The sequence below is a fragment of the Moschus berezovskii genome, chromosome 22 (genome assembly GCF_049115385.1).
Source record: "Moschus berezovskii isolate FMDL1 chromosome 22, NW_MosBer_1.0, whole genome shotgun sequence".
Taxonomy (NCBI): Eukaryota; Metazoa; Chordata; class Mammalia; order Artiodactyla; family Moschidae; genus Moschus; species Moschus berezovskii.
In genome coordinates, this window is record NC_142481.1 from 3,374,451 (window position 1) to 3,386,615 (window position 12,165).

Below are 12,165 nucleotides of genomic sequence, written 5' to 3' on the forward strand. Positions count from 1 at the left end.
GGGTGTTGGGTGAACTGGAAGAGGTGTGAGTCCTGGGCTCCCCTTCCTGAAGCACACCGATCCTGGGAGCCCCTTTGTACTGCCGAACTTCCCAGTTCCACAGCTGAAACACACAGCTTCTCTGGATTGCCAGACGCTGTCCACTGCCAACACTCCCTCCCCAGTTCTAAAGATGAGGAAACAGAGGTTTGAAGAGTGTCACAACTCACTGCTGGGTCAAGACCCCAGTGTAGCCCTCCTACCCTCACCCCCGGAAACACAAGATCAACACAGAGAAACCGTTCAGAGAGTCCTTTAATAGGAATAGCACTGGAGGCCTCCCACCTCTAGCCCACAGGTCCTCCTCTGTCCCCCGCCCCCAGTGACTCATCTCCTGCCCCACACCCACCACAGGCCTGCCAGGCCAGCTCCATCAGCATCCACCAACCCTTCTGTGGGATAGTCTGGGACCGGCCTGTAAGCTGTTTGCTCCCAACTGGGAATGGAGGGAATTAGATCCACTGGGGGCTACTTGGTAGCCCCGGGGAGACCCTGGGCTCTGAGCCTAGAGCTTTAGGAGGGTGCAGCAGCTGGCTGAGTGTGGGCTGGCTTTTTTTTTTGTCTTGAAAGAGGAGTCTGGCTTAGGGAGGGACCACCGTGGGAGCAGCGGTCGGGCTCCTGGTGTCAAAATCCTTAGGGTCAGGGTTCCATCCTTGACGCTGTGACTGAGGGACCCTCTGGCTTTGAGGTGGCACGGTCCCAGCTTCTTTACTGGAGGATCCGGCGGGCAGACTGAGGACGGGTGGGCAATCTCAGGGTCAGTGCGATCCAGTGAGGTAGGCGAAAGGGTCCAGCCTGGATCCCCCCGCCCCAAGAAGTGCCCAGGCTCTGCTGTGGCAAGTGATTTCTTGTGCAAGGACAAGCCGTCAGGGAGGCGAACGAGGCCATGACATCCAGCCCAGGTTCCTAACACCCACAGGGCTGCCGCCGTGCCTTTCTCGGAACCTCACACATGGGCTGTGTGACTTGTGAGCATCCTGAGCCCGGCTGTCGGGGCGCTGTCCCACGCCGTCCGCCCGTGGCCATCTCCGCGAGCTCTGACGTCACCCCGCCCCAAAACTCTCCTTATCCTCCCTGGCCTCTCTCGCCCACCCACCCCTCCCCTGCAGCGATGGGCGCCGGTTCTCCCAGACTACTGGTCGACCTCTACCTTCACTTTGGCCGTCTCCCTACACCCCTCTTCGGGAGGGTTCCCTGCCCCACACCCGCTCCCCAGCCCCTCAGCCCCCGGTGCCAGCGGGCCCCCTGAGTCCCCCGGCCCCGGCCCGTGAACGTGGGTGCGCTGGTGCTTGCGGAAGTTGGAGGAATTGTTGAAAGTGCGGTCGCAGAGGCTGCAGCGGAAGGGGCGCTCGCCGGTGTGGATGCGCGCGTGGCCGCTGAGCACCGAGGACTGGGTGAAGCCCTTGCCGCACACGCCGCAGTGGTAGGGCCGCTCGCCCGTGTGCACCCGCTCGTGATCTCGCATGTCTGAGGAGCGGCGGAACGGCTTGGCGCAGAACCTGCAGGCGAAGGGCTTCCCCACCGCTGCGCCCGCCGCCGCCGCCGCCAGCACCACCTCCGACCTCTCCGGGGGCGCCCCGGGCCGCTGCTCTCGAGTCGCCGCCGCCGCCTCCGGGGGCCTCCGAGGGGCCCCCGGCTCCACCCCGTGTCGGTGCTGGTGCCGAAGCAGAGGGGCCAGGGCCTTGAAGGCCCGGGGGCAGAGCGCGCAGCGGTAGGGCCGTTCGCCCGTGTGCAGACTATAGTGGGCACGGAGGCTGGCAGGGCCGGGGCAGCTGTGGCCACACACATGACACCGGCTTGGGTCCCCACCCTGCCCGCCACCCTCAGCCCCCGCCAGGTGACCATGTTCGTGGAACAGCAGCTCGGAGACCAGCCGGAAGGCAGCCGGGCACAAGGCACAGTGTAGAGAACCTGGCTCCGGGGGCTCGGGGACCAGCGTGGTGTCCGTCACCTTCACCACCTGGATCTCGATGAGGTCACTCGGGGGGGTGGCCGGGCGGCCATCATCAGGCACCAGGACCTGAGTGGGGAGGCGGAGAAACAGGAGCCTGTGGACTCTGCCGCACCCCATCCCCAACACACCCCACTTATTAAAATGCTCTCTGCAGCCTACTGGGCCCCTCGAGTTTTAGATTCAGCTCTCCATCCTCTGGGATTCTGCCCTATGACCACCAAGGTTTCCCCTCCTGCCCAAAATACATCACAGATCCAGCCATTTCTCTCCTCCACCTACACTTAAAAGCCAATCATCTCTTGCCAAGTCTCCTAACCCTCTGAATGTCTCTGTGCCTACGCCTGCTCCCTTATAAGCCACCTCCCCAAAGCAGCCCGAATGACCTTTTGAAAAATGGAAATCAGACAGCAGTCATTTTCCGACTCAAAACTGCCACATGACTCCAACTGCACTTAAAATCCCAAACCGTCATCCAATATCCACCATAACCCAGCTCCTGCTTCTCTCTCTGACCCCAGTGTAACTATAAGCCGGCACACAGCTGACTGCTCCCGTCTAAATTTAGCTCCCCTACCCCCCACTCTCTCAGCTCACTCTTTCTTTCCAGATCACAATTCAGTCTCGTTTATTGTCTCTCTTCCCCTACTCCACTGCGCGCTCTGAAAGAATACAGTCATGTATTGGTTCGCCTCTCCATCTGTCTAGCCCAGGGAGGAACTCAGTAAATGTCTGTCGAATGAATGAATGTCTTCAGGTACTCTCCCATCCTGAGCGCGGGTCCAAAGTCAGCTTGAGCAGTCATTTCTCCCTCCACCCAAATCCTCTCCTGGGCAACAAGATGCATCCCTCAGATCCCTGCAGAATCATACCCCACTCCAGCGTGGATGCCCCAGCTATAACCCCACACCCTTGTCTTTCAGGGTCACCTTCCCAACCTGCGAGGTTCGCTACCCCTAAAATTTCGGAGGCCCCGCCCCCTAATTAGACAAACTCCATCCCGGGGAACTCCTCTCGGAACCATCAACAGCTCAGATGTCCCACCCACCCATCTTCGGGGTCCACCCACCCAGGCCCCACCCACCACCCTCATTGGCTCTACTCTAAGCCCCGCCCCCTCGCCCACCGAGAAAGCTCCGCCCCCAGAGCCGGAGCCATAAATACCGCCCCCGCCCCGTCCTATGTCCCGCCTCGACCCCGCCCCCAGCCCTGCGACCTCCAGCCGTCTCGAGTCCACAGCCCTGGCCCCTTCCTCGCCCGCACCAGGTCCAGAGGCTCCAGGGATCGCGGCTCCGGAGCCGCTGAGGTCGGACTCGGGGGTTCCGGGCGCGCGGCGGCCATCTTCTGCCCCGGCCCCGCCCCCGAGGCCCGCGGTCGCCTCGGGAGGGGGCGTGGCCATGGAATGGCGTCAGCGCCTCGGCGCAGGCGCACCGGAGGACGGGGCAGGGCATCCCAGGATCCGGGAAGAAACTGGTGAATTTCTTTCTAATCACCTGTCAGTGCCCTCAGGAACCATTCTGCGTGGTGCGCTGGGTGCCAGATAAACTAACTCGAATATCTCTTTTTAACCTGTATGAGTAGGCTGTTGACAGCCTACTGTCAACTGAAGTCAGTTGACGCTGGCCAGAATTGAATGATTCTGTTTTCATGCTACACATTTTTGCGGTCACCTCCTCTGCATGGCTTGCCATAACCCAGTGAGACAAAGTTTACCAATGTAAGGACTTTAAAGTTCATTTGCAGAAATACAGTCATCAAACAGCCACACTGGTGGTACTGGGATTTATTAGAAAAAGTACTTAGGTGGTATGATGTTTGGGACGAAAATGGTGGGGTTTTGACAGCACCAAGGATAGGGCTGAGGTCTTAGGAGTCCAATTATTCATTCTCTGGCCTGGTTGTGTGACTTTGAAGAGGTCACCACATTTCTCAGGGTCGTGTCTGCATTTCTGTCACGTACAGAACTGTAGATGGTTTTAAAACTCAATAAGAAAGAAATATGTAAGATATTTGGATTGCAGCAACTTTAAATTGTTTTCTTGGGAGAGCAGGGGCATCAGTTCAGTCGCTCAGTAGTGTCTGACTCTTTACGATCCCATGGACTGCAGTATGCCAGGCTTCCCTGTCCATCACCAACTCTTGCAGTTTACTCAAACTCATGTCCATTGCGTCGGTGATGCCATCCACCCATCTCACCCTCTGTCATCCCCTTCTCCTCCTGCCTTCAATCTTGGTCAGCATGAGGGTCTTTTCCAATGAGTCAGGTCTTCACATCAGGTGGCCAAAGTATTGGAGTTTCAGCTTCAGCATCAGTGCTTCCAGTGAATATTCAGGACTGATTTCCTTTAGGGTGGACCAGTTAGAATTCCTTGCAGTCCAAGGGACTCAAGAGTCTTCTCCAACACCACAGTTCAAAATCATAAATTCTTAGGTGCTCAGTTTTCTTTATAGTCCAACTCTCACATCCATACATGACTACTGGAAAAACAGTAGCTTTGACTAGATGGACCTTTGTTGGCAAAGTAATGTTTCTGCTTTTTAATATGCTGTCTAGGTTGGTCATAGCTTTTCTTCCAAGGAGCAAGCATCTTTTAATTTCATGGCTGCAATCAGCATCTGCAGTGATTTTGGAGCCCCCCAAAATAAAGTCTGTCACTGTTTCCACTGTTTCCCCATCTATTTCCCATGAAGTGATGGGACCATATGCCTTGACCTTAGTTTTCTGAATGTTGAGTTTGAAGCCAAATTTTTCACTCTCATCAAGATGCTCTTTCGTTATTCTTCACTTTCTGCCATAAGGGTGGTGTCATCTGCATATCTGAGGTTATTGATATTTCTCCCGGCAACAGGGGAGGAGATGCTAAACATGACGATTGTTGCTAAATTCTGCTTCTCCTTCTGGGAACACGGTAAGGTTGCATTTTCCTTTGCAGTTAGACGTGGTCTTGTGATTCTTTTTGCCCAGTGAAATTTAAGTGGAAGAAATGTGTGTCAACTTCACCACAAGGTAAGAGCCAACTCAACTATTGATCACTTTCCATTCCTGCTGTTCTGTGCTTGGGGACTTGTAGGGTGAAGTGAAGTGAATTCATCAGCCTGAATTCCAGAGTATATATCTACAGCAACCAGAACCTGATGCTCATCTTCCTTAGATATATAACATTTAAAATAATCATGTGTTGTGTCAAGCCACTGAGCTTGGTGTTGTTTGTTACTGCAGCAGAGTCTATTGACAGATGAATATAGGGAGTCTTTTATTAATATTAATTTTCTCTGGAACCATTTCTCTATACAAAAAAATATCCAGAATCATAAATAGCTCCCTGTTCTCACTCATAAACAAAGACTGTACAACTTTACAGAAGCAGTCTAAGCCCTCTGTGTACCCTCCCCACGATCTTCCTCCTTCCCTTCGCTTCTGTTTACCATCTTATGCATGTTTGTCTTTCTGTTTTGCTCCATACATGATGCAAGGTGAAACTGTTCTGCACATTTAACACCTTTAGGATAAACGGTGTCGTAATCTTTTCTCTCCTCAATATTGCTTTTTTATATTTGTAAATGGCCATAGGGTAGTGTAGTCTAATCATGCATTGTCAGTGCTCTTTGGACAGCCAACTGATGATGCCAGATTACCTTTGTTCATTCTCCTGGTGGTGGACATTGGGTTGGTTCCAATTTTTTTCCTTTTTACTGAAGTATAGTTGATTTACAATATTGTGGTAGTTTCACTACAGCGAAGCGGTTCCTATATAATATATATTCTTTTTTGGATGTATATATTTTTGGCTTCTTTTCCATTATAATTTATTATAAGATATTGAATATAGTTCCCTATCATATACAGTAAGTTTCTTTTTGGTTATCTCTCTCTTTTTTAATTTGTTGTTGCAAAAACCTGTATTATTTCCCTTTGATTCAAGGCTCCAGAGAGGGCTCCAAAGTGGTTAACAAGTTTTCTAGTGGGACTTCTCTGGTGGTCCAGTGGTTCAGAGTCTGTCTGCCAACCCAGGGGACCAGGTTTGATCCCTGGTCTGGGAAGATTTCACATCCTGGTGCAACTAAGCCCCAGTACCACAATTTCTGAGCATGAGCTCTAGATCCTGTGCTTCTCACAGAGTAGCCCCTGACTTGGCAACTATAGAAAGCCCTTGAGCAACGAAGACCTAGCACAGCCAAAAATAAATAAAATAAAACAAAACAAACAAACAAAAAAATATAAACTGCCTAGTGGCAGAGAGAGGCTTCAGGCAGAAGCCTTGCCATCAGAGGGTCTTCTCAAAGGCCGCTGGGCTCCAGAGGCTTCTAGTGGTGCTTTGGAGGCTGAACCTTTGCAGGAGAAAGCCGACCGACCCCGCCGGGGACCAGCCGGCCTGGGGGGCTGGTCAGGTGGGCGCCCACCGTCGTGATGAGTTTCACCTGCTTGTCCAGGCCGTGGCTGCAGGAAGTCAGGGAGGTGGAGTCGGGCGTGGAGGACCCGGGGCCTGCGGGTCCACGAAGGCCTGGCTCGGGTTCTCCGCAAGCAGGGCGGCCCCTCGGCGTCTGGGGTCTGACCCCCGCGTCCTGCCCTGGACGGACGTCCTGGAAGAGCGCGGCCACAGCGCTGGCTCTGCAGTCTCATGGAGCTCGGCGGCGCCCCCCGCCCCCCGTTTCTCCCCCGATCCGCCGGGAGATGGCCCGCCCTCCAGAGCCGCCTGGTCCTAGTGGTCGGAGAAGCCCAGAGAGAGGTCGGTGCGGCGGACCGGAGGCTGCACGTGGACCGGGCGGCCGGGAGTGAGTCTCAGGAATCTGGGAGCTCACGGGTGGCCGGCGACAAGGAGCCGGGCTCTGCAAATGGCGTTGGCTGGTCCCGGGGGCCGAGGACATCTGGTTGGTTCCAAGGTTGCCACTGGAAACATGGTTGGAGGGTGGTCGGAGGCTGGAGGAAGGCGCGTCCCTGGGCCTGTTTTGTCCGAGCACCGTGGAAGGAGAGACACATTTGCAGTGCTGCCCAGAGCACTGCCTGTATCTATATACAGTGCTATGATTCTATTAGTCACATTCTCCCAATGTGTCCCCTCCCCTACTTTCCCCTTTGGTAACCATAAGTTTGTTGTCTACTTCTGTGGGTCTATTTCTGTTTTTTTATGTGTATGTATAAAAAGTTCGTATGTATCATATTTTAGATTCCACATATAGGTGATATCATATAATCTGTATTTCTCTGACTTACTTCATTTAGCGCAATAATCTCTTGTCCATTCATGTTGCTGAAAACAGCATTATTTCTTTCTTTTTAAATGGCTGCGTAATACTCCTTTGCTGGAGGAAGAAATGGCAACCCACTCCAGTACTCTTGTCTGGAGAGTCCCTATGGACAGAGGAGCCTGGTGGGCTACAGTCCGGGGGTCACAAAGAGTCAGACACCACTGAAGCAACTTAGCACACATGCGATACTCCATTGTGTATAGATATATGCCACTTTTTATCCATTCGTCTGTCGCTGGACATCCTGGTGCAAGTTTTTTGTTTTGCTTTCTTTTGAGCAGTGACTAATCTAACGACTCTTTCAATTGGCAGTACTTACTATCAGGAAATATTTTGTGCAAGTGAGGAACCCCTGAAGCTTAAGGTTGATTAGATTCATGGTAAATCCACCTCTGCAGTTATGCTTAACTAATTTTATAGCAAAGAATTCTATGTGCTTTGCTACATGTGAAGAAGAATCCTTGTAGATGGGGCAGAATATCAGATGGAACTTGACTGTGAAGACCCTGCGTTCCTCCTTTAGGAGCCATGCTGTTACAATTTACTTCACCTATTTTCTTTTTAAAAAAATTATTTTTAAATTGAAGGATAATTGCTTTACAGAATTTTGTTTTTTTTCTGTCAAACCTCAACATGAATCAGTCATAGGTATACATGTGTTCCCTCCCTCTTGAACCTCCCTCCCATCTCCCGCCCCATCCCACCCCTCTAGGTTGATACAGAGCCCCTGCTTGATTCCCTGAGACAAATAGCAAATTCCTATTGGCTATCTATTTTACATATGGTAATGTAAGTTTCCGTGTTACTCTATCCATACAACTCACCCTCTCCCCAAGTCCGTAAGTCTGTTCTCTATTGTCTTTTTATCCACTTCTGCCCTGCAAATAAATCCTTTGGTACCATATTTTTAGATTCCATATATATACATTCACTTCAGTTCAGTTCAGTTGCTCAGTTGTGTCCGACTCTTTGCGACCCCGTGAATCAGAGCACGCCAGGCCTCCCTGTCCATCACCAACTCCCGGAGTTCACTCAAACTCATGTCCACAGAGTCGGTGATGCCATCCAGCCATCTCATCCTCTGTCATCCCCTTCTCCTCCTGCCCCCAATCCCTCCCAGCATCAGAGTCTTTTCCAATGAGTCAACTCTTTGCATGAGGTGGCCAAAGTATTGGAGTTTCAGCTTTAGCATCAGTCCTTACAATGAACACCAGGACTGATATCCTTTAGGATGGACTGGTTGGATCTCCTTGTAGTCCAAGGGGCTCTCAAGAGTCTTCTCCAACATCACAGTTCAAAAGCATCAATTCTTTGGCGCTCAGCTTTCTTCACAGTCCAACTCTCACATCCATACATGACCACTGGAGAAACCATAGCCTTGACTAGACGGACCTTGGTTGGCAAAGTAATGTCTCTGATTTTTAATATACTATCTAGGTTGGTCATAACTTTCCTTCCAAGGAGTAAGCGTCTTTTAATTTCATGGCTGCAGTCACCATCTGCAGTGATTTTGGAGCCCCCCAAAATACAGTCTGACACTGTTTCCACTGTTTCCCCATCTATTTCCCATGAAGTGATGGGGCCAGATGCCATGATCTTTGTTTTCTGAATGTTGAGCTTTAAGCCAACCTTTTCACTCTCCTCTTTCACTTTCATCAAGAGGCTTTTTAGTTCCTCTTCACTTTCTGCCATAAGGGTAGTGTCATCTGCATATCTGAGGTTATTGATATTTCTCCTGGCAATCTTGATTCCAGCTTGTGCTTCTTCCAGCCCAGTGTTTCTCATGATGTCCTCTGCATATAAGTTAAATAAGCAGGGTGACAATATACAGCCTTGACGTACTTCTTTTCCTATTTGGAACCAGTCTGTTGTTCCATGTCCAGTTCTAACTGTTGCTTCCTGAGTTACATATAGGGCCGAGAGGAGCAACCCCATGTCCAAGTAGCGGCGTCTGTGCGGGCACAGGAGGGCTGAGAGGAGCTACTCCACGTTCAAGGTCAGGAGGGGTGGCCATGAGGAGATACCCCTCTTCCAAGGTAAGGAGCAGCAGCTGCACTTTGCTGGAGCAGCCATGAAGAGATACCCCACGTCCACGGTAAGAGAAACCCAAGTAAGATGGTAGGTGTTGCCAGAGGGCATCAGAGGGCAGACACACTGAAACCATAATCACAGAAAACTAATCAGTCTGATCACACGGACCACAGCTTGTCTAACTCGGTGAAACTAAGCCATGCCGTGTGGGGCCACCCAAGACGGGTGGGTCATGGTGGAGAGGTCTGACAGAATGTGGTCTCCTGGAGAAGGGAATGGCAAACCACTTCAGTATTCTTGCCTTGAGGACCCCATGAACTGTATGAAAAGGCACAATGATAGGACACTGAAAGATGAACTCCCCAGGTCGGTAGGTGCCCAATATCCTACTGGAGATGAGTGGAGAAATAACTCCAGAAAGAATGAAGGGATGGAGGCAATGCAAAACCAATACCCAGTTGTGGATGTGACTGGTAATAGAAGCAAGGTCCAGTGCTGTAAAGAGCAATATTGCATAGGAACCTGGAATGTTAGGTCCATGAATCAAGGCAAATTGGAAGTGGTCAAACAGATGACAAGAGTGAACATCGACATTCTAGTAATTAGTGAACTAAAATGGACTGGAGTGGGTGAATTTAACTCAGTTCAGTTCAGTTCAGTCGCTCAGTCGTGTCCGACTCTCCGCGACCCCATGAATCACAGCACGCCAGGCCTCCCTGTCCATCACCAACTCCCGGAGTACACTCAAACTCATGTCCACAGAGTCGGTGATGCCATCCAGCCATCTCATTCTCCGTCGTCCCCTTCTCCTCCCGCCCCCAACCTTTCCCAGCATCAGAGTCTTTTCCAGTGAGTCAACTCGTCTCATGAGGTGGCCAAAGTATTGCAGTTTCAGCTTTAGCATCAGTCCCTCCAATGAACATCCAGGATTGATCTCCTTTAGAATGGACTGGTTGGATCTCCTTGCAGTATAAGGGACTCTCAAGAGTCTTCTCCAACACCACAGTTCAAAAGCATCGATTCTTCGGCGATCAGCTTTCTTCACAGTCCAACTCTCACATCCATACATGACCACGGGAAAAACCATTGCCTTGACTAGACGGACCTTGGTCGGCAAAGTAATGTCTCTGCTTTTTAATATACTATCAAGGTTGGTCATAACTTTCCTTCCAAGGAGCAAGCGTCTTTTAATTTCATGGCTGCAATCAGCATCTGCAGTGATTTTGGAGCCCAAAAAAACAAAGTCTGACACTGTTTCCACTGTTTTTCCATCTATTTCCCATGAAGTGATGGGACCAGATGCCATGATCTTTGTTTTCTGAATGTTGAGCTTCAAGCCAACCTTTTCACTCTCCTCTTTCACTTTCATCAAGAGGCTTTTGAGTTCCTCTTCACTTTCTGCCATAAGGGTAGTGTCATCTGCATATCTGAGGTTATTGATATTTCTCCCAGCAATCTTGATTCCAGCTTGTGCTTCTTCCAGCCCAGCGTTCCTCATGATGTACTCTGCATATAAGTTAAATAAGCAAGGTGACAATATACAACCTTGACGCACTCCTTTTCCTATTTGGAACCAGTCTGTTGTTCCATGACCGGTTCTAACTGTTGCTTCCTGACCTGCATACAGGTTTCTCAAGAGGCAGGTCAGGTGGTCTGGGATTCCCATCTCTTTCAGAATGTTCCACAGTTTATTGTGATCCACACAGTCAAAGGCTTTGGCATAGTCAATGAAGCAGAAATAGATGTTTTTCTGAAACTCTCTTGCTTTCTCCATGATCCAGCGGATGTTGGCAATTTGATCTCTGGTGCCTCTGCCTTTTCTAAAACCTGCTTGAACATCTGGGAGTTCACGGTTTACATACTGCTGAAGCCTGGCTTGGAGAATTTTGAGCATGACTTTACTAGCGTGTGAGATGAGTGCAATTGTGCGGTAGTTTGAGCATTCTTTGGCATTGCCTTTCTTTGGGATTGGAATGAAGACTGACCTCTTCCAGTCCTGTGGCCACTGCTGAGTTTTCCAAATCTGCTGGCATATTGAGTCAGAAGACCATTATATCTACTACTGTGGGCAGGAATCCCTGAGAAGAAATGGAGTAGCCATCATGGTCAATAAAAGAGTCCAAAATGCAGTACTTGGATGCAGTCTCAGAAAGGACAGAATGATCTCTGTTCATTTCCAAGGCAAACCATTCAATATATACATTAGTATACGATATTTATGTTTCTTTTTCTGACTTACTTCACTTGGTATAATAGGCTCTAGGTTCATCCATCTCATTAGAACTGACTCAAATGCATTCCTTTTTATGGCTGTGTAATATTCCATTGTGTATATGTACCAGCACTTTTTATCCATTCATCTGTTGATGTACATCTAGGTTGCTTCCATGTTCTAGCTATTGCAAATAGTGCTGCATTGAGCACTGCGGTACAATGTGTCTTTAAATTTTGCTTTCCTCAGGGTATATGCCCAGGAGTGGGTTTGCTGGGTTATATGGTGGTTTTATTCCTTGCTTTTTTTTCAAGGAATCTCCATAACGTCTCATAGTGGCTGTATCAATTTACATTCCCACCAACAGTGCAAGCATGTTCTCTTTTCTCCACACCCTTTCTAGCATTTATTGTTTGTAGACTTTTTGATGATGGCTATTCTGACCGGCATGAAGTGATATCATATCTATTGTAGTTTTGATTTGCATTTCTCTAATAGTGAGCGATATTGAGCATCTTTTCATGTGTTTGTTAGCCATCTGTATGTCTTTGGAGAAATGTCTGTTTAGGTCTTTTCCCCACTTTTTGATTGGGTTGTTTTTCTGGTATTGAGTTGTATGAATTGCCTGTATATTTTGGAAATTAATCCTTTGTCAGTTGTTTCATTTGCTATTCTCACCTATTTT

At 49.7% G+C, this 12,165-nt stretch overlaps 1 protein-coding gene across 1 annotated transcript; it reads right to left on the bottom strand.

The window, feature by feature from the left end:
* Nucleotides 1-555: 555 nt before the first annotated feature.
* Nucleotides 556-3,391, bottom strand: ZNF784 (zinc finger protein 784). Its single transcript, XM_055410667.2, has 2 exons — nucleotides 3,254-3,391; nucleotides 556-2,059 (listed from the first exon to the last, which is right to left on the bottom strand). Exons 1-2 carry the CDS (start codon nucleotides 3,329-3,331, stop codon nucleotides 1,172-1,174), a joined length of 966 nt encoding a protein of 321 aa, XP_055266642.2. The 5' UTR covers nucleotides 3,332-3,391; the 3' UTR covers nucleotides 556-1,171.
* Nucleotides 3,392-12,165: the final 8,774 nt, after the last annotated feature.

What these genes read in the sequence shown, in the direction of transcription:
- ZNF784 (XM_055410667.2), bottom strand. Translation starts at nt 3,331, where the DNA reads ATGGCCGCCGCGCGCCCGGAACCCCCGAGTCCGACCTCAGCGGCTCCG. An exon ending in CCCTGGAGCCTCTGGACCTG is followed by an intron (nt 2,060 to 3,253) that starts GTGCGGGCGAGG and finishes CTCCCCACTCAG; the next exon opens with GTCCTGGTGCCTGATGATGG.